This window comes from Eretmochelys imbricata, chromosome 3 (assembly GCF_965152235.1).
Source record: "Eretmochelys imbricata isolate rEreImb1 chromosome 3, rEreImb1.hap1, whole genome shotgun sequence".
NCBI lineage: Eukaryota > Metazoa > Chordata > Testudines > Cheloniidae > Eretmochelys > Eretmochelys imbricata.
Genome location: NC_135574.1, coordinates 42,677,364 through 42,700,778, shown reverse-complemented (window position 1 = coordinate 42,700,778; position 23,415 = coordinate 42,677,364). Strand labels below are relative to the sequence as shown.

At 39.8% G+C, this 23,415-nt stretch overlaps 1 protein-coding gene across 1 annotated transcript in view; it reads left to right on the top strand.

Moving 5' to 3' along the window:
* The window catches only part of CSMD1 (CUB and Sushi multiple domains 1), a 1,692,034-nt gene that overhangs the window by 1,298,141 nt on the left and 370,478 nt on the right, over nt 1-23,415 (top strand). The window contains exons 24-26 of the mRNA XM_077812120.1: nt 8,586-8,777; nt 14,547-14,673; nt 22,664-22,866. Of these exons, the coding sequence (XP_077668246.1) occupies nt 8,586-8,777; nt 14,547-14,673; nt 22,664-22,866 (522 nt within the window). The remainder of the gene's footprint in view (nt 1-8,585; nt 8,778-14,546; nt 14,674-22,663; nt 22,867-23,415) is intronic.

Below are 23,415 nucleotides of genomic sequence, written 5' to 3'. Positions count from 1 at the left end.
GTTAGTATGAACCTATATTTATCTGGAGTGAATGCAAAATGGTAATTTGAAGCCAGTGGAAAGTCTAGTGTAAAATATGGTAATTGGTCTGATGGTTGGGCTTCAGAAACTAGGCTTCAGAATGGCAGTCTAATTGTGTACTACATGATAAAGAGGGTTTTTTCCAGGCATGAACATGTGCACACAGTATCTCAAAATGGAGAGAGTAGCTTTGGACTCTCACTCTCTGAATTAATAATTGTTAACTAGAACTTTAGGACATTAAAAATTCCATATTCATTTTCCAAGGTGCTAGCTTCTCATGCTTACAATAGGAATACCTGGGTAATGCAAATACTGAAGTTTTTAATGTCCTCGATAGTATTTATAATTTTAGGTCTCATGTATTGGTGAGTATTGTGTATCTGAAATGGGAAATTGAAATCTGTTGCCTGAAATGCGTGAATTATTATGTTCTCTGCAATCAGTCTATATAAGACTTCACCCCAAGTAAAAATGTGATCTGATTTGACTTTAAAATAAACAGACTGAAAAATCTTATCTTTTTGTTGTAAATGCCCCCATAGAGTTTCAGAAATAAGATTTAAAATAAGCAATGTATTTCTGTGCGGCATTTGATGATTTTTGATACATACATAGGCTAAAAAATCTTATGTCCTTGTTTGATGTTCATATATATTTATTTCACAGCCCCTTTACCTGAACTGTAATTTTTTTGCTTAGAACCCTCAAAGATATCTTTTCATTTGATGATATAAAAATACAGTTCATTACACATTATATAGAGCAATAGGACGTGAATAGGACACTTATGTACCTTGTCCTGGTACAGCTGATCGGTGCAACATGAATAGCTTTACTGGGGGAAAAGATTTTTGCTACTCTTTGTGAAAGACACTCCAAGTAAAATGGTAAAAATATTTTAGATTTTGGGAGACCTCATCTGCATTTATCACATTTAGTTTACAAGTAAAATTGGATCTTTATTGTGAATAGGAGTTGGGGAAGTGCTATAAATAGGTCACATTTTGCCAGATCTGTTGTTAACCTGGGGTAAGTACTGGTTCAAGTCAAGCTAGAACCTGCTGCAAAAGTATTTGATTAGGTACAACTACAAGGTCCCAGTTTAACTATGCAACTTCCTTTCCCTCTACTTGCTCCAAACCAATCTATTATAACACATGGGTGGAAGAGTTGAGAAGCCAGGAGGGTTTTTGTGATCACTGCCACTCATAAACAAATGTTACATTGTTGTTGAATGATGGTGCAGTAACATAAAAGAGCTGGCAGAGAAAAACAGGTATAAAACAGATTTTTATACTAGTTTGATAGTATGTTTCATCATCCATGTAAGACTTTACACTTTGAGAATTTAAAATAGATTTCTCACCCTATTTTCTAGGAGATTAATATCCAGATATATAGTTATGGTCACCTTTTCTTCTGAGCACTAAATACATGTTCTGTGGAAGATGAAATTGCAACGATGTGTAAATCTGCACATTTTGTGCAGATAAAGCCCTGTAGACAATCAACTATATTAAATGTCTATAATCCAGTTGGGGTGATAGCTGATACTATTTTGTGTCTAACAAAGACAATAGGCAGTTATGCATAATATGCCTGACACACAGTGTATCGTTGCCTATATGAAGGAACAAAACTTCTCTTTGTACCCAACTTTTGTCACAATAATCAATATACAGCCTCCCAAAATAACGATAAGAAGATAAGAATGGCTATAATGGGTCAGACCAAAGGTCTATCTAGCCCAGTGTTCTATCTTCCAACAATAGCCAATGCCATGTGCTTCTGAGGGAATGAACAGAATCGGTAATCATCAAGTGATCTATCCTCTGTCGCCCATTCCCTGCTTCTGGAAAACAGAGGCTAGGGACACCATCCCTGCCCATCCTGGCTAGTAGTCATTGATAGACCTATTCTCCATGAATTTATCCAGTTCTTTTTTGAAACCTGTTATAGTCTTGGTCTTCACAACATCCTCTGGCAAAGAGTTCCACAGCTTAAAGGTGCATTGTGTGAAGATCAAATAAAACCAGTTATTTAATCTGTTAGAGATATTCTCTAGGTGACTATTACCTTGGTATCTAAGTGCCTGTACCAGTAAAGGGACCCATCATATTTATATGATTCTGTGATTGACACCTGTTCCTGTGAATTTCCTGTAAATGCTCAGAATACCCTTTTTTGAGTTGCAGATCACACATTCAAAGAATATACATTTGTTTAGATGGTACAAACATATAAACTCACATAGTGCATTTATTTAGTGATGTGACCCCACATTCTATGTAAAATCATCCAAACCCCACTCCCTCCCCACCAAACAAAACAAAACACTCCTTGGTTCTTCTGAGTCTCTTATGGAGCCTTAAAACTGCTTCAAACAATAAGCCGAGACTTTCTTCAAGGTGAGGAAATCTTCAGACAGCATATTCAGCTTTCCAGGAGCAGGCCAGTCTTTGGCTGGTAGATCAGTTGCTCCAGTCAGTGTAATTTTGAGTAGCTACCTCCCCTACCAGTGAACGCAGATCTGCTGGGTATATTCTCAGCACAGTTTGGGATCTAGATTTCATTGTATTATTATTATTATTATTATTACTATTTAATATGTTGGAATGCCCAAGTGTGCTCGGCACTTTACAGTGCAAATAAATGAACACATTCTGTGTCCTGGAAAGCTTGCAAACTAATAGACTGCCACAAAGTTCATTATAATCAATTGAAAGCTTTGGCTCACACCCTAATTTCAGACATGACACAACAGTGGGAGGCACAAAATACTAGGCAGGGTAATGATGCATGGGGGTTGTCAAGGTTCCTTCCCCACTCTGAACTCTAGGGTACAGATGTGGGAACTTGCATGAAAGACCCCCTAGCTTATTCTTACCAGCATAGGTTAAAAACTTCCCTAAGGTACAAACTTTGCCTTGTCCTTGAACCGTATGCTGCCACCACCACACATTTTAAACAAAGAACAGGGAAAGAGCCCACTTGAAGATGTCTTCCCCCAAAATATCCCCCCAAGCCCCACACCCCCTTTCCTGGGGAAGGCTTGATAATAATATCCTCACCAATTGGTACAGGTGAACACAGACCTAAACCCTTGGATCTTAAGAACAATGAAAAAGCGATCAGGTTCTTAAAAGAAGAATTTTAATTAAAGAAAAGGGAAAAGAATCACCCCTGTAAAATCTGGATGGTAAATACCTCACAGGGTAATCAGATTCAAAACAGAGAATCCCTCTAGGCAAAACCTTAAGTTACAAAAGACACAAAAAAGGAATATACATTCCATCCAGCACAGCTTATTTTACCAGCCATTAAACAAAAGAAAATCTAATGCATTTTCTAGCTAGATTACTTACTAACTTTACAGGAGTTGTAAGGCTGCATTCCTGATCTGTTCCTGGCAAAAGCATCACACAGACAGACCAAAATCTTTGTTTCTCCCCGTCCAGATTTGAAAGAATCTTGTCCCCTCATTGGGCATTTTGGGTCAGGTGCCAGCAGGGTTACCTTAGCTTCTTAACCGTTTATAGGTGAAAGGGTTTTGCCTCTGGCCAGGAGGGATTTTATAGCACTGTATACAGAAAGGTGGTTACCTTTCCCTTTATATTTATGACAGGGGTTACAGCAGTGGGATTATATGGGTACTCCACAGGCTAGTGCACAGAGTGGTGAAGTATTTTCTTTGATTGTATTAAATAAAATGCTTGTCTTTATTCTAATTCTTCGTATAAGTGGCTGAAGTGGGTTTTCAGTGGGGATTTCAAAGAGGAACAGTCAGCAGCCTGGCATATTAACTCCAAAGAAGCACTCCACGTGGAGCAACAGCATGAAAAATAATGGAGGGAGAGATCAATGAGAATTGCAACTGGTATCATGGGTGGAGTTGAGAGGTGGTAGACAACACAGTTAGCATTGGGGTAGGGGTAGTGAGATGAAGTGCACATAATTAGTTGTTTATCAACATTTCAAAACAAACTGAAAATGAGGATGTGATGACAGGGTATACAAACCCTGCACCAGCTGCCACTCCATACCTGCAAATCATGCTAGAATTGGAGGAGTTAAAAAGAGGGAACTCCACTCAGATGGGGACAACCCTGAAATGGGAGCAAGTGGTTGAGCTCTCCAGCTCCCAGAGAGAGGTCTGACATCCAGCAGAATCTCTGCCCTTGAAAAAAGGAGAACACAGATCCTCTGGGCTAAGAAGAGGGAAAAGACCTAAGACTTGTACTGGAGATTCAGTGGAATCTTGGATGTACTGTCATACCTCCAAGTCCTCTGAAGTAAGAGAGGTGAATATCCTCACTGAAGTTGCCTACAGGTTTTCTTTCTTTTCCTTATGCTTTTATTTAACCTCATTAGCTAACTGTGGATTGTTTCTGTTTGTTTCACTTTGGACCCTGAGACAATGCTTGCATATCACTTAAACACCTGTGGCTGGCCTGGGTCAGCTGAATCAGGCTCACAGGGCTTGGGCTGCGGGGATATAAAATTGCTGTGTAGACATTTGGGCTTGTGCTGGATCCCAAGCTCTGGGATCCTGATAGAAGGGAGGGTCACAGAGCCCAGGCTCTGTCTTGAGCCTGAACAGCTACACAGCAGTTTTTAGCCCTGTGATCCTGAGTCAGCTGCCACAGGCCAGCCATGGCTGTGCTGCAGGTCTTGTTCCAATGTACATGTACCCTCAGAGGGGAAGGAGCAGCCAGAAGGTCTTGGCCATAGGGCTGAATGCCGACCCTGCTAAATTTACACTCCCTGCAATTCCTGGGGTACAGTGGGGAAGCAATTGGATTTGCACACTTGTGCTACCCATGTAGCTTCTGAAAGGGGTGCTCTGCCAAGTGCACATTTATGACACATGGCACTAAGAGAAGTAAACAGGATTATGTTTAAAGATTATGGAGAAGTAAACAATTACCAAGAGTGTTATGAGAAGCTCCTATAAACACTTGGCTCTTCCTGGATGTTTGTGTCAGTAGATATACTGAATACAAATACATACATAAATGACAAGTACTCCTACTCTTCAGTTGTTTTTAAAGGGCAGCTGAATATGCAAGTAAATTTCAAAGCACTTCTTTGACATGAAGAATCTTGCACGTTGCTGAGATTCTTAGAGTCCAACAGAGAGAGATGAGATTACGTCTGAAAGGTTATTAGGTTATGTCTGAGCGGGAATCTTTTTACACACTAAAGCCTTTGCAGCTATCAATTCTGATATAAAGACTAGACTGTAAATACCGTATTTTAGCTAAGTGGCTATACAGACATTGAAATTATGGTTTTGCTATTATAATTTTGGAGCTCGCATAGGAGTTCACCTTTAAAGTATTATGTTTTCAGGATTTATAAGTATATGGATTTATAGGTATTAATTTTGAATAGTTATGAACATCATTCTATTTCATGAACTTTTTTTCAACAAGTCGTTTGGAGACTGCATTACATGCTTAGATCAAAGGCAAGAGAATCTCTGTGGGCTAGAGCTTTGGAGGGGCTTGTGGAAACAGTAAACTTGCTATGAGGCAAGCTGAAAAATATTATAGTAAATATATTATGCATAGGCACCAACTCTGTGGGTGCTCTGGGGTTGAGCAAGGAGTAATGGTCTCAAGTTGCAGTGGGGGAGGTTTAGGTTGGATATTAGGAAAAACTTTTTCACTAGGAGGGTGGTGAAACACTGGAATGCGTTGCCTAGGGAGGTGGTGGAATCTCCTTCCTTAGAAGTTTTTAAGGTCAGGCTTTACAAAGCCTTGGCTGGGATGATTTAATTGGGGATGGGTCCTGCTTTTGAGCAGGGGGTTGGACTAGATGACCTCCTGAGGTCCCTTCCAACCCTGATATTCTATGATTCTATGGGGAAAAAATGGTGGGTGCTGAGCACCCACCGGCAGCCCCCATCAGCCCTCCCTCTCCCCCCAGCATTTCCTGCCTGCCTGTGAGCCCCACAGATCAGCCCCTCCCCCTCCCTCCCCACATCTCCTGCCCGCCGCAATCAACTGTTTCGCAGGTGCAGGAAGGATGTTGGGAGGGAGCGGGGAGGAGCAAGGACATGGTGTGCTTGGGGGAGGAATTGGAACTGGGTGGGAAGAGGCGGGGTGGGGGTGGAATGGGGGTGGGAAGAGGTGGGGTGTGTGGGGGGCCTTGGAGGAAGGGGTGGAATGGGGGTGGGACCTGCAGCAGAACCGGGGGTTGAGCACCCCCCAGCATTTTGGAAAGTCAGCTCCTGTGATATTATGTATGGGGGGGTCTTCAAAAAGTTATAAACTCTACTTTCTAAAGTTAGCATCAGATAATAAACCTCATGACATGAAAATAGACATGCATGCAGGCATACAGGCTCCTTTCTTTTTGACACATTTAAAATATATCAAAAGTCAAAACTACACTACATAAAAAACAAAGCATAGCTCTTATTGCAGTATGGAGCCAAATCTTCATTGTCAGTCACATTTTTTTCTACTTCTTTTGCTTCAGAGTTCTAATTCTCTTGATAATTAAAATGGTTTATTTGTGAAATTTATGGAGGGTAGGAAGTTGCACAAAGGTCATGAAATTGCAGACTAAGTTAAATGGGGAGGTATACTATATTTAGAAAATTGTAATGTAAGTCAAACAACAATATAGAGGAAAGGAAGATAATCTGGCTTGGAAGTTACCGAGGTCTCAATCGTAAACCACTTTATGCATCTGTACAAGAGAATAAGGGGATGCAAGGCTCCTTGTCACTGTCAAAGGGTGAGCTGGGCTGCTGAGGGATTAAGGTGCCCAGCTCTCAGATTTGTAGATTCTAAGGCTATTTTGATCATCTAGTCTGACCTGTATAACCAGCCCATAGAATTTCTCCAAAATAATTCCTAGAGAATATCTTTTTTTGAAAACATCCAATTTTGATTAAAAATTGTCAGTGATGGAGAATCCACCATGTCCTTTGGTGAGTTGTTCCAATGGTTAATTACTTTCACCATTAAAAAAATTATGCCTCATTTCCATTTTGAATTTGTCTAGCTTCAACTTCCAATCATTGATCATGTTATATCTTTTTCCACTCAGTTGAAGAGACCATTGTTAAATATTTGTTCTCAATATAGACGTTTAGAGACTGTAATCAAGTTATCCCTTAATCTTCTCTTTATTAGGTGCAAGGAACTCAATCCATTTGGTGTATGACTCTGAGGCAGCTTTTCTAATTGTTTAGTCATTTTCATAGCTCTTCTCTGAACTCTTTCCAATTTATCAGCATCCTTCTTGACATTAAGTCTGGACTGTGCCTAAATCAGGTGACTGAAAGTTATTTGACAACAACCCAGAAATGGTGCTTGCTGTAAGAGAGGCTTCCTTTCTCTTAGTTAAAGACCAGGGACTGGGAAAGACCTGATGCAAGTCTCTCAAAAGCAGCCTGAAGAGGGGCAGTTGCCTGAATATGAGCAGAGGCCCAGGATACAGAGTGGGACCGATGGAGGGATCCATGATGTGACCAGAGATGCTCAGTGGAATATGACATAGAGGCAATGCTAGTAAGGCTTTGAGAAGAGCCAAAAGAACTGTGTCGGGCTGTGGTGGTGGAGGGTGTGAGGTACAGAGATGATATGATGGAGTGGCCAAATCTGGCAAGTTTGGTATATTATAGTCCTGGGATTGAGAGGAGAGGAAATTGTGCATGGAGTAAATGACCACTTCTTTGTATAAACCCTGGGGCTGGAGCCAATGACAGAAGGAGGAACTGGGCTTCCATACACCTCAGCAATGACACCTGAAAGTGGGCAGATGCTCCAGTGACCCAAAGCAAAGAAAGGACCATGCTTGGAAGGGTAGAAGGGTGCTCTTGTGATTTGTTAATCCCTTCTACTCAGTGGGGAATTGCTTGTCCTGGAGGGTCAAAGGAACTGCTTATCTCTTGCTGTGTCTTAATAACTCACATCCCACAAGAGGGAATGTTTCTTGACAAATGTGTGTGTGTGCGCATTAATGAAAACAAAAACTGAGGTCTGGGTGACCAGACTCTTGGGTGGGGTAGAAGAACTCATGTACATTTCCTCCCATCCCTTACACTCCAGTATGGGCTATTGGCTTTATTAGTGTGTAGGGAGATGGGGAGAGCAGAGGCCACCCCCAGCACACTTCCAGGTATAGGGGCGATGGGGTTTACTTTCCTTATGGAAAAAGTGAGTAGCAAGGACCATATTGTGACTCTGAGTTACAATCTGATCTCTGGGTTTCTCATGGGCAGTTCAAGTAGGCACTAATCCTTAGTTGGGGAGTATAATAATTTCATAACGTAGCTCTGAACATTCTGAACTATGGAATGAAGAGTTTGGAAGAGTAGAAGGGGGGCTTGTTCCTGTCTTTTTGGTTTTCCCCTTCCCTACAGAATTCACTAGATAGATAAATTATCTTTGGTCACAATGAATAAAGTTAATCCAATTGTGTGAATTTTGTCCCCATGCTATAAAGGGAAAAGGTTTCGTTTCCAGATGGATTATGCTTTTCTTCAGATGGAATTATGTTTTGCTTTGACATTTGTTTTTATAATTCTCTCTGTCTGTTTACAGGTTTTGACCTAGTCAAGTGTGAAGATCCGGGAATACCAAATTATGGCTACAAGATCCGTGATGAAGGACATTTTACTGACACTGTCATTTTATACAGCTGTAATCCTGGCTATACGATGCATGGTAGTAGTGTTATGACCTGCCTAAGTGGAGATCGAAGAGTGTGGGACAAACCTTTGCCTACCTGCCTAGGTAATGTTAACTGTGACTATGTAAAACTCAACATAAACAGATGATTGTGGCTTCTCTGCTAAGGAAAAGAAAATATCTTATTTTACATCTGTATTCTACATAAAATAATAGTGTAAGCAATAAGGGCGTAGTTATGGTTGACTCTGCACTTTGATGTAGGAGTCAGTCATCATTTTGCCATGCAGGAAGGAGATTGCTGGGTAGCACTGGCTCAGGACAGGACAGTTTCAGCAGGAACGTACATGCCACACCTTTCCTAAAAGTTTGCCAAGAAAAGCTGCTCACCATACTATCTCTTCCCTTCTCCCACCCCATACTTCTGAAGTATGCAAGCCTAAGGCTTCCAGACATCCTCCACTGAGGTAATGCACCTCTCATAATGAAAATTACTAAAGATTCCACTAGAATCCTTCAGCTTGTCTTTGTTTGTTTTTCCTGCGTCTGCTGGAGGACCAGTTGCCCCAGGAACTAGTAGACAAATTATCATTATTTTGTTCCAAAATTCAGCTGCTAATTGTAACTGAACCTTCCCAACAGAAATTTCCAATTAGCAATTTGTCCTTATTCTTTGCCCACTTCTGCCTTTAAGAAGCATAATTCAGTCCTAACAATGGAAACAAAGTTAGAAATGTACACACTTCATAACGGTTCCTTATTCTGCTAAAATTACCTGAAATTACCTTGATGGATTTTGTTTGCTTGAATATCAGTCATCCCAATGGACATAGCATGACTGTCAACAATATATGATATCTCCTTTGAGCTGATGATTTGTCTGCATGTTGATTGATACAATTGGAAAGTTTGATCATTAGAATTCAAGAATTAATATTAAAAAATCCCTCTGAAATATGGAGGTGCTGTTCAAAACTCTATAGTTTTGCACTGAAAGCAGGAATTCAATCTGATTTTTATATGAAAAATACAGTGTACTCTCCCCAAACTCACATCACTTTACATGTACTGACTGAATCATCCTAGAATTTATAAGAATATCTGTTAGTGTGTTAAAATAAATAAAATCTGGGTCCTCTAAAAAAAAAATAACATCTGCATCAATCTTTTCTGTGTCCCAAATTATCTTAACACTTTATATTTACTTTTCCTAAATAGTTAAAATTAACTGGAATCTTGTGCATAGGCTGTATGGGTTGTAATTAAGCTAAATTATTAATTATTGTATCTCATTTTTATGAGGCCTCAGATAATTCTTAAGTGGGACTGTGATGATGGAAGTGACTCAACCAATTGCCACCCATCCTCTACAGTTAATGTCTCTGTAACAATCCCTGTAACTCAGTGCCATAAAGTAGACTGGACTTGTGTCAAAAGTGTTCATTGGTAGATTATTTGGTCCAGCTGTCACTGCTCTTTAATGATTTTGTGGATTCATGCTAGGATGAACATCAGTGCTTGAGGGACTCTCCTTGACACCAATGCACAATGAGTCAGCACTGCTCAGAGAACTGAAGTTAGAAGCACAAAGAAAGCTCTTAAATCACAGACACTGGTATTTTGTGACTTGGCGATCCCTATCCCTCTTACGCATAGTGCCAGTTTCATTAACATAGCCCTCTAAATCGATCAGCTGGTTGCATCTTAAGGGATACATTCACCAGTATTGTTCAGCTGCTTTGTGGTGCTCTGTTAATTCAGAGCTACTCAAAATATGGTTTATCTGGCTGACGTACTCTGGCTGCTTTTTGCATTGCTTTACTATGCTGATGAATCTGCCCTTAAAAAAATAATAAAGTTGATACTACATATTTTTAAATGAGGAGGAATATTATATAATAGCATTTTCATTGGTTTCTTCTTTAGTGGGGTGTATGAATTTTCCCATTATTATAAAAAAACTAAGGAAATTCCCTGACAAAAACAACCACATTAAGATGAACATAACTTGAAAGTATATATCAGTAACTTAAAAACATTAAAAACCACAAACATTGGAAGGATGTTGTAGTTGTCCCAAAACCAAGCAATATAAACCCAGGAAATTCAGAGTTAGCTTGCCCTTAAGAAATAGTATTAAGGTGCCCAAACAATGTTAACACTGTCCTTTTGATATGCCATGAGGGGAGACAAGTGAAGAAAAAAATGTAATATATCTTAAAAAAGAAAAAAAACAGGTCAATCTAATCTGGACTACAAATGCTACAATGCCTTAATCCTAATTGCATGGTTATTGCATTATGTCACTACAGGGCAGAGCCAAGCATATTTGGGTGCTTCAGCTGTGAATTTCTTACCACAATACAATAAGATTTCTTGAGTTCAACCTTAAACCATGAGTTTCCTGGGTCTGTAATGTTTAGTCTGGGATAATTTCAATATCCTTTTTTTTATCCTTAATGTTTTGATATATGCACTCAACCTTAATCTCATTTTAGCAGAGGGATGCTTGGTTTTTTTGTTTTTGGGTTTTTAATTGTCTGGGACTATATGACTGACTTTGAATCCTTAAACTTTGTACTTCCCCTGAAAAGACAGAAAGCTTTGCTTGTGCAAGAACTGCAGGATCACTAATTCATTTAGTTTCCTAGGCCCAACCCCTCAAAAGTATTTAGGCATGTAACTCCCATTGATTTCAATGGGAGTTAGGCACCTAAATACCTTTGAGGATTTGGGCCTTTTTGCTTGTTTGCATCTTTTTTGTTGAAAGAAAATATATTTGGAAGGTATTTGACTCTTAAGGCTATGTCTACACTACACACCACTGGCAACAGCATGTAGTGTATGTGGAAAATACATTGCATCCACGCTGTGGTGTGTTGCTACGTGAGTCAGTTGCAACTGAGCCATTAGCGATTATCTTCGAAAAGTCATGAAAAATGGGAGAGATTCCAGAGGCTGGAATAGGGCAAAAATGGTGCCATTCTATAAAGAGGGGAATAACAGCAATCGAGAGAATTACAGACCAGTCAGCTTTACTTTGGTATCTGGAAAGATAATGTAGCAAATAATTAAGCAATCAATTTGAAAACACCTAGAACATAAGGTGGTGATAAGTAAGAGTCAACATGTATTTGTCAGGAACAAGTCTTATCAAACCAACCTAATAGCTTTCTTTGGCAGGGTAACAAGCCTTGTGGCTAGGGGGAAGTGCTAGATGTGGTATATCTGAACTTTAGTAAGGCTTTTGATACTGTCTTGCATGACCTTCTCATAAACTAGAGAAATGCAAGATAGATGGAGCTACTATAAGATGGGTGCATAACTGATTGGAAAACCATTCCCAGAGAGTAGTTATCAGTAGTTCACAGTCAAGCTGGAAGGGCTTATCGAGTGGGGTCCTGCAGGGATCAATTCTGGTCTAGTTCTATTCAATCAGTGATTTAGATAATGACATAGAGCAGGGGTGGGCAAACTTTTTGACCCAAGGGCCACATCTGGGTGGGGAAATTGCATGCAGGGCCATGAATGTATGGCTGGGGCAAGGGGTTGGGGTGCAGGAGGGAGTGCGGAGTGTGGGAGGGGATGCGGTGTGGAGTAAGGGACTCAGGGCAAGGGGTTGGGGCAGAGGAAGGGTGCAGGGTATAAGGGGGGCTCATGGAAAGGGGTTGAGGTGCAGGAGGGGGTCATAGTGCGTGAGGGGGCTCAGGGCAGTGGTGCAGGGAGGGGTGCAGAGTGCATCAGGGGCTCAGGGCAGTGGGTTGGGGTGCAGGAGGGGTGCAGGGTGTGGCAGGGGGCACAGGGAAAGGTGTTGGGGTGCAGAAGGGGTGTGGGGTGCAGCAGTGGGTGCAGGGCAAGGGGTTGGGGTGCAGGAAGGAGTGCAGGTGTGGCATGGGGCTCAGGGTAGGGAGTTGAAGTGCAGGAGGTGGCTCAGGGCAGGGGGTTGGAGTGCAGGGTGTGGCAGGGGGCTCAGGGCAGGGAGTTGGGGTACGGGGTGCAAGAGGCATGCGGGGTGCAGGCTCCAATCTGGCGCCACTTACCTGGAGTGGCTCCAGGGTGGCAGCGGTGCGCAGTGGGGCCAGGGCAGGCTCCCTGCCAGCCTGCGCTGGCCCCAGCCCCGCACCGCTTCAGGAAGCAGCCGGCACCACAACCCTGTGGCCCCTATGGGAGGGGAGGCAGAGGGCTCCAAGCACTGCTTTTGCCGGTGGGTACCTCCCCCGAAGCTCCCATTGGCCATGGTTCCTGGCCAATGGGAGCTGTGGGAGGAGGTACCAACAGGCAAGACCAGCAAATGTAGCTCTCTGCTCCCCCTCCCCTAGGGGCCACAGGATCCAGCCCTTGGGCCGTAGTTTGCCTACCCCTGACATAGAGAGTACACTTATAAAGTTTGCTGATGATATTAAGCAGGTTGGGGTTGCACGTGCTTTGGAGCACAGGATTAAAATTCAAAATGATCCGGACAAACTAGAAAAATAGTTTGAAGTAGGATGAAATTCAGTAAGGACAAATGCAAAATACTACACTTAGGAAAGAACAATCAATCACACACACAGAAAATGAGAAAGGACTGCCTAGGAAGGAATACTTCAAAAAGGAGTCTGGGGGTCATAGTGAATCACAAGCTAAATATTAGTTAACAGTATAACATTGTTGCAAAAAAAGCAAACATCCTTCTGGGATTTATTAGCGGAAGTGTTGTAAGCAAGACATGAGAAGTAATTCTTGGTCTCTACCACGCACTGATTAGGCCTCAGATGGAGTATTGTGTCCAGTTCTGGGCGCCACATTTCAGGAAAGATGGGGACAGATTGTAGAAAGTCCAGAGAAGGGTAACAAAAATTATTAAAGATCTAGAAAACATGACCTATGAGGGAAGTTTGAAAAAACTGGGTTTGTTTATTGTGGAGAAGAGAAGACTGAGGAGGGACGTGATAATGGTTGTCATGTACGTAAAAGGTTGTTACAACAAGGAGAGAGAAAAATTGTTCCGCTGAGAGTAGGACAAGAAGTAATGGAGTTAAATTGCAGCAAGGGCGGTTTAGGTTGAACATTAGGAAAAAATTCCTGTCAGGGTGGTTAATCACTGGAATAAGTTGCCGAGGGAGGTTGTGGAATCTCCATCACTGGAGATTTTTAGAGCGGGTTAGACAAAGACCTGTCAGGGATGGTCTAGATAATACTTAGTCCTGCCATGAGTTCAGGGGACTGGACGAGATGACCTCCCATGGTCTCTTTTGATCCTGTGATTCTACGATTCAGTGGAAGGTTCTGGAAGAGAGAGGGAAGGCAGTGAGGAAAGGCTTCCCCCTCCCCACCATCAGAGCCTTTCCTTGCTGCTGCAGTCTTTCCCTGAGGTAGGGAAGGGTTTGGCACTAGGGAACTGCCCAAGCTTTCCCCCACTGCCTCTCGCAGCTCAGGGCGTCTTTTCCTGTGGAGGGGAAAGGAACCAGCAGCAGTGAGGCAGCTGGATGTTACACTGCTAAAAATAGCAGTGTAGATGGTGATCCAATGCTTTGGCAAATTGAAAGTGTGTAGAGCATATACTCACACATGTACCCACACTTTTCAGGTATGTCTTTACTCTACTTGCGTAAGCCATGCTTACCATCTATACTGCTATCTATAACCCTGCTGGGGGCATATGCCAGTAGGTACTCTACATGCTACTGAAAGAAGGGTGCAGTGTAGACATACCCTTATTCTTTATATTATAGAGGCTAATGGTTTTCTGCATGATGTCAGAGGGCTTTTCTTTTATTGTTGTAGGACATGGAAATCAATATATTTTTGTCTAATTAAAAATAGAGGAAAACATCTAAGTGCTAAATATTATGGCCTTGTTTTTAAGAAGTATAATGATTGTTTATTTTGCAGCTGAGTGTGGTGGTCGAATTCATGCTGCTACTTCTGGTCGCATATTATCACCAGGTTACCCAGCACCATATGACAACAATCTTCATTGCACTTGGATTATAGAGGCAGATCCAGGGAAGACAATTAGGTATATGCTTAATTTCAATTCTTAATGTCAGTTGTTAATGTCTATATTTTATAAATGAAACTCTATGGCAACTAACTACTACACAATACATTATTTTACATTCTGTATATATAGTCCAGTACTTTTTATTATTAATATACTAGATACCACAGAACAGTTAGAAAAGACATGTTATGTTATGTGCATGTTCAATATATTTTAGCTTCATTTAAGTGATAAATACTTGGAAAACCAGGTTTTAAATTCAGTCTTTGTGGATGGCCAAATTCAATTTTCTATTGAATTAGGCCGGGATATTGTTACAGATATTTGTATTGCAGTAGCAGCTAAGCATCCTTTTCAGAGATCAGCTTCCCATTTGGGACTATACTAATATGTTAAAAAGACAATCCGTGCCTCAAAGAGTTCCCGGTTGAGATTATACTCTTAAATCTGCATGCTAACCTCAGTCCACTCTGTAAGTCAAATGTCCATGGGAGGTTTGTCTAAAGAGTAGAGGTAGAATATAGCAGTTATGAATTAACTGAACTTTAAAAAGATGATTTTTTTCTAGGCTCTTAGCTGCCATTGAAAATCTCCTCCTTAATTGTCGTAATGTATTTAATACCCTATTGTCACATTCAACGTTACTCTTCAATATGAAAACCTGTGTGATATGGAATACTCAATCAAAATCTATTTTGTTTTGTTTGGCTGAACCTAGCATAGAATGCCTAGTACCCTGCCTAGAGTGCTTGGACACCAGAGTCTATGGAATTTTGGGTCTAACTTGATGTGTGCCTGGTGACAGATTCTCACCTGGAATTAATTGTCATAGGCCCTTTGCCTTCAGTGAGGATATGGCAATTAACACCAGCTGAAGAAGTCTGTTGTGCTTTTATTTTGCAATCCTGACCCATTAGCATTACAAATGTACATGGCACTTTACAGAACAAGGATAACACTCCTGTCCTGGCCACCAAGAGCCTAAATAAAAATAAGACAAGATAGCATTGCAGGAAAAAGAGACTCTGAGGGTTACTAATGATGACAGGAAGGACTTTCTGAAGAGGTGGGAATTTGAAGGAGAGTGGGCATGTGTAATGGATAAGGAACAGGGAGACTGCTCCATGTGTAGGATGTAGGCACAAAATATAGATCAGGAGAAGAATGTAGGAAATGGGAAAAGGTATGAGAGAAATAAGAGCAGAACAGTGATCATAGAATCATATAAAGGTATGTCTGAAAGGGACTGCAAGAGGACCTCTCATCCATCCCCCTGTGCTACTGCAGGATTAACAATACCTAGACCATCCCTGGCAGATGTGGGAGGCAGAGGCAAAATGAGAAGCTTTAATTTTATGCAGTAATACATTGGAAGCCAATGGAGGGATTCAAGAAGTGGACATCTGGGAACTTCTGAAGTACAGAAAGGACTGGAAGGCTTTTATTCCTCCTTCACTTTCCTATTCCATCAGGGAGGAGGCAGTACTCAGCTTGTGGCATCTAATAAATGCTGCTCACTGGCCTGGCTATTCATTCAGAGGTAGGAGTGCTGATCTTTAGAGGTTCTAAGTGCAGGTTTCCTGCAGTTATCAGGGAATGGGTAAAATAGAACACAAAATTTTACAAATATTGGCCATATTTAGATGGCAGATTTTAGCTTGTACTCATGTTTTTTGAGAAATTTAATATTCAGACAGATAACAGCTCGTGAGCAAAAAGTATTCAAGAGCATTACAAATGAAAGTCACATTGTCCTTTACAAATATTCTTATTAATGATTTTTTTATGATTGTAATGATCTTTTGTGATTTTAACATATTTACTGATGGACAATGAAATACCAGTGTTGTACACCAATGAATGAAGGGGTCGGAGACATAACACACCTACCAGATATGCAGTAATTGGACTTGTATAGAATATTAGCTGTCTCTTATTTTTGAGAAAATGGTTAATAAACAGTGTATTAGTTTATTTTTGAACAGGTCAGAAGCCTTTTACCTCTGAAATTAAAATAATTAATCTATGAATAAGCTTTAAACTAGGAAAAGACAAGTCTATTAATTGAAATGCACATTTTTCTTGCAATTTCTTCTTCTTCTTCTTCTTCTTCTTCTTCTTCTCAGAAATAAAAGATAAATGTATTCCCATATGACTAAACCAAGTGATGAATTCACTCCATTGCAGGTGAATTCAGTGCTTCATTTACATTTTAATAAGAATTACAAATTTGAAATTAATAAAGAATGAAATGAGGAAATAAAAAAAACAACAATTTTAACTAGCAAACATATTTAATATTTATACATTATCATTCTTCAGAGTGAATATTTTTAAAAATTGAAATTACAGTAAATGCAATGCTGTGCTTCTGATGTGATGCTCCTGAATAGTAACATAGAGTTCTGTAAAGTTTTTTTTTTACATCTAATATTTTAACTTTTGTAAAATGTAGACTACATAATTCCATTGTGATGCTAAAAGCATTTATTTAGCTTTTTGGTACAGAATCAATGACCTAATTTACCAAGAGATCATGGTTACAGCATCAGTATATAAGGTTCTGGTATTTCCAAATCTCCATTGTCAGACTCTAACTGCCAAATTCAGAAATCTTTCTGAGGTGACTTTATCTCTCTCTCTCTCCCTGTATTTTTAAATAGCCATAATACTCTCATTGATCTGCTGGATATTAATGTTCTTGTACTCCAGCCCTAAGATATATGAATAGTACTGTTTTCAAGGTAACAAAGGTTGAGGGGCCATGCCCAGAGAAATTAACTTTTATTTTCATTTTCTTTGTTTACTGAATTCCTCACTTTAGACAGTTCCTTGATCTGTAATAAAATGAGTGCATTGTGCTGAATTACCAAATGGAATAGTGACTAGGAATTTATTTAAGTGGATAGTTTAGCATGTAACATGTTGTACATGCAAGTCAAGAGACATAACTTAAATTCAGATAAGAGGAGGCTCCATTCTAATAGTTTTAGTGCTACTTAATCCGAAAGAATAAAACCTCCAAAATGAGGTAGGTGCTATTTATTGAATGTTGTCAAACATGCCATGGATGCTCTTTATGTTGGGAGAGCACTGATATCTTAGAAAACATGTCAGTTTGCAGTTCGGGGCCTGATGCCATCATAACTATTCATTTCAATGGCATTGTACCAGCAAAATACTGATATAACATAGAATGGACCCAGAAATATAGTAATTCACATGCTTTACTGTAGTGTGAAAGAAGGGAGAAATGAACCCGGTCTCCCACATCCCTAGTGAGTACTGTACCCTAAGCACCAGGCTAATGATTATAAAGGAGGGCCCTGCTCATCCTCACACCCTGCTCTGTTTCTTGAACAAAATGGCTTGTGTGATTAACTCCAGGAGAAGATTCACAGCTGAAAATCTCAGGCCGATATAGACATCAATTTAGGTGTGAAATGTAGGTGGCAAATTAGATGGCAAATTGCCTGAAAGTGTTGGGGTTCTGAGGGAGTCCTCCTCCTTTCCCCCTCTTGGCCATCTTCTGTGAGTTTAAGTGTGCTCTGAGCACACCTACCAGGTTGGATCCCAAAGGAAAGAAAGGAAGTCCAGTGCCTACTCTGAAGATCCTGCTGAGGATTAGCCATGAGTTATCGGTGCCTAGACTGAGGTGACTGTGAATATGCTCGCTGATAGAAACGTAAGCACATAGGAGACTTTAATGGTGGAAACTCATGTGCCGAGAGAGTCTAGGTACCTACAGGGTTGGGTGATAGCTAATCGGGGGTGTTGAGGATCTTACTGGTACCTAAATATTGTACTTAAGCACCTATAGTGGCAGATAGGTGCCTAAATCTTCTGTGTAGTTAGCCCTTTCTCTCTAACTTATAGCAAAATGCACTATTCTCTCTGACAATCTGGTTCAAAAAGTCTTTTGTCATTAGACCTTCCTGGGTTTTATACAATTTCTTGCTGAAGTGGGGGACTGGAACCCCTCTATAAGCTTCCTCCAATCATGTGCTTTTGCACAGGTACAGGAGCTTTTGCTGCTTCAAATAGCTCTGACAGATTCCGCAGGGATCTGTCTTTATATATACATACACACACACACACTCTGTCTCTGTCTGTCTGTCTGTCTGTCTCTCTCTCTCTCTCTCACACACACACACACACACACACACACACACACACACACACACGTTGGCAACGCTCAGAAAGCTTGTCATATCAATAAAGTGTCACTGAATTGAGAAAAAAAAAACAGAAAACAACCTGAAGGTTCAGTTCATGTAACTTAGCTTCCATATATCTCAGAGTTTTGTTTTTGTTTTTCTTTCTTACCTGGTATCCATCTGTTTTGAGGTTCAGTGCCTTGCATTTAAGATAATGCTGCACGTAGTTGCCTTTTGGTAGAGGGACTTCAGTTTCCCCTGTGACTGAGATCTGCCCATTCCCCTTAGAAAAAGTACAAGACAATAAGAGGGTTAGCTGTCAGAGAGAATATGGGTAGCCAGTCTTAGAAAACAAAGAACAAATAAATGAATATGGCAAGCTTACCAGTTAGAAGTAATTACGTCCCTTTTGAAAGTCCAGTTGTCCTAGCGCACTTTCTAACATCACTCTGCCATGCTGCAATTGAAAACTTGTTTTAAACTAACCTCCTCTGTAGTAGAAACCTAACTTTCATGAATATCTTCTATTTAATTTCCCTGAAGTGATATTTGAATAGTAATGTATGACCACTTTATAGCAAAGGGGGCCTCTTTTTTTAAACAGAATAGCTTCATAAATTAAGTGCACTGTATATGGTGTAAAGAAATTGCATCACCTGCATGTTTAAATATCAACTCTAATAAACACAAAGGTTATGCAAATCTGAAGTTATATTTAAATAGTTCATGATAATTTTGTGTTAAATTGAAAATAAATAATAAAGGTAGTGATGCAACACATCATTTTTAACAAGCATCATTAAAGGCTATGATTTGCATATCTTCAATTGTTCATTGTTTCCATTTTACCTATAATTGCTCTTGACTGGCTAACCATCTTATAGATATGTACTTAAAAAAACAAACAAACAGAACCTCTATTCAAGAATTGAATCCTTGATTTGAGCAATATTGTGCATGATAGAAGGAAATTGCTGGAAAGAAAGCAAAACATACAGTAAAAACAAAAATAGAAACAGAAAATATTTTAAAGGAGTGTTTGTGGGGGGAAAAAAACAGCTAAAATCATTTTGGGTGGAGGAGCATAGTTTCTGCAAACTATTATGCATATTCTTAACTATACTCGTATTCATAAAGTTAAGCACTTGGCACTAATGTGAGCACAGCTGAAATACTGTGTCCAATTCTGGTGTCCAAAATTTGAGAAGGATACTTATATATTGGACAGAGAAGAGCCATAAGAATGACTAAAGGTTTAGAAAACATGCCTTATACTGACAGACTCAGCGCTTAATCTCTTTAGTTTAACAACAACAACAACAACATTAAGGGGTGTCTTGATTACAGTGTAATAGTACTTATGTAGGGAACAAATATTTAACAATGGGCTCTTCTATCTGACAGAGAAAGATGTAGTCTGCTCCAGTGGCCCAAAGTTGAAGCTAGACAAATTCAAACTGGAAATAAAGCATACATTTTTTAACAATGAGAGTAATTACCCATTGGAACAATTTAAGGGTCATTTAAGGGTGGATTCTCTATTACTGGCAATTGCTCTACGAACTACTGTGGGGAAGTTCTAAGGCCTATGCAGGAAGTCAGACTAGATAATTGTAATAGTCCCTGCTGGCCTTGGGAATCTATGAATCTGTGAAAAAGCAAGTGCATAATTCTTTCATGGTTTGAAACCCAATATCATGGTGATGAAATATGTACTATAAGATTTCCTAAAAATATCACTTCCTCTTTAAGAGGGAGAAAAAAAGTTTAAAAGCCTTTAATAGCCTCTTTGCAAATCTCCAATTGTGTACAAGTAGAAGGAATTTAACAATAAAAATTATTATTTGTTTTGGCCAAACACAAGTCATTGGACTTAATACAAGGCTAACTGTGTGAAATTTAATGATCTGTGATGTATAGGAGGTCAGACTATATGAAGTAATGATTTCTTCTGGCCTTAAACTCTGAATCTAAGGATAATATTAAAAAAAAGACATGATGTAGGAATGTAGAAAAGGAACATTTTTCAGGGAGTTCATTGTTTTGTGAAACTATCCCTAGAGAAAGCAGTGCAAAATTTCAATAAGTGGCATAAAGTTGTTTTTCTTTAGTTGGCTTATAAAGTGCAAACATTCAAATATTTTCAGGGAACAGATGCAGAAATTAATAAAGATTTTGAATATTTGCTTCTTTTTCGAGAAGCAAAAGCAAAAAATAAAAATCTCTGGGAGGGAGAAAAAAAGAGAGAGGGAGAGAGATAGACTAGCACTGTGCTCTAAAGTTTAACTAGTTTGGGATCTCACAGACTCACAGACTTTAGAGCCAGAAGGGACCAGCATGATCATCTAGTCTGACCTCCTGCACATTGCAGGCTACCGCACCTCACCCACCCTGTCCTGTAGCAGGCCCATCATTTCTGGCTGAGTTACTGACATCTTCAACATGTGATGTAATGACATCAAGTTACAAAAAAGCACCATTTACTCTCCTCCAGAGCAGCAAGTGACCCATGCCCCATGCTGCAGGGGAAGACTGCCCCAGAACTCCACAAAGCCAGGACACTAAGCACACTAATGTGTGGGGCACTGTGCAGGGGACAGTCCCTAACCTCAGCAGCCCAAGGGAGCAGAGCGTCACACTGTGCCTGGCTGCATTAACTGCCAGAAAGTTGTGCCAAAAGCATCCCAACAGCCTAATAGTAAAGTGCAGCAGGAGGGGGTGGACCAGGAATCTCTTAGTGCCAATGGGCTAGGGGCACAGAGGGGGTGCCTGGATCTCTTGAACTAGGAGAGTAAACCATTTTCAGAGTGGTGGAATTAACTTTGAGAATGTCCTGCCTACCATCCCCAAGACATTCAAGCCTAGATCCTGTTAGTTTGAGTGGTCAGGCCATTTTCCTCAACTGTTGTTCCATCCCAAGAACAGAAAAGCCTCTTAGGGCCTGATTCAAAGCCAATTGAAATCAACAGAACAACTCCCATTAACTTAAGTATGCTTATGTATGCAGGACATGTAACTTTTTATAGATTATTATTATTCTTAATCTGAATATATCAAAGATTGCTAGACATTCTACAGACAGGTATGAAACCAAAATCATACCTGAGACTTACACACAAAATAGATTAAACTTAATACCTTGAATTGTACCAAGAAGTGAACAGAAAGCAAGTGAAGTGATCCAGTGAGTGACTTGTTTACCTCCCACCCCAATTAAGCCATCTGAAAAAAGGGGGTGGGAGGTAGAGGGGGAACAGGACTTCACAAAAAACAGATGCTGCATCTGAGCTGAGCTTCTCCTGGAAGAAAATTGCAAGCATTTTATAGGATAGGTTTTGAACCTCTTGCCCTCATTGGTGAGCTGCTAACATCTATGCACATGAGTAAGTCCTTGCCAGCGTGAGCATAATCTATCTTAATGAAAATAGAAATAAAAATAAAATGATTATCAATTAAACACTTTTAAGATATCTGTATCCATTCTAATACATTTAAGAAAATATTCAAATAAATATTATGCAGGCTCAGCTTTTGGTCTGTTTTTACATTAGTGTGTAAAATATTTCCTCAAATATACATATCGCAGATAGGGTTTTCCCACCTGGGAATCCAAATACAATATCGATCAGGTGTCTTGTGATAGGTATGTTATCACCTAGTATTTGCTGCAGTTGGCATAATTTAATGTAACACCTAACTAATTCAGCTAGTATTCTTAGTTTTATTTACATGTGCAGTAGAAATGTTGGTTCATGGAGTTCTGATCTCTTAAAAACCTGATAAAGGTAGGCTACATAGACATAATGCCTATGTTTTAATGTACAATGTATGTTACTCTTCCTTTGCAGTCTGCATTTTATTGTTTTTGACACTGAGGTTGCCCATGACATCCTGAAGGTGTGGGATGGTCCTGTTGAAAGCAGTATTCTTCTGAAAGAATGGAGTGGTTCAGCCCTTCCTGAGGATATCCATAGCACCTTCAACTCACTGACGTTACAGTTTGACAGTGACTTCTTCATCAGCAAGTCAGGCTTTTCCATCCAATTCTCAAGTATGTGACTCCTCTATTATCTCAAATACAATTAGGTGTGATCATTCTTGTGTACACAAATACACATTTTTTTTCTTCTGGTAGGCTTGTTAGTCTTTCCTAAAGAGAATCTTTTTTTTAATTTTTTTTAATTTACACAAAATACACTTATGGGTCATGGTAGGGTCTTAGGATCTATAGGCTAAGTTACTTTTGTCTTTATTTTAAATCTCTCACTATTATTTTCCAAGACAGCCTCAAATATTGGACTTATTTTATCTAATAACTAATTTTGTTTCTGAAAAAATGAATTGGCACTCACATACACTTTTTTGTTTCAGATGTTTTTTATTTACGTGTATTTTAAGCTAAATGTATTTCATTTTAACAGTGAAAATGTAAAAGAAACCTACACAAAAATATTGTAAAATGTTTGATTTTAAACCATTTGGCATGAATAATTTTGGAATTATATCTTCAGCTCTGAAATAACTGCAACTTTAGATACAAGAGTGATGATCTCAGTATTAGAACATTGAATGAGTAGAGTTTTCCTGTGATATCATGTAA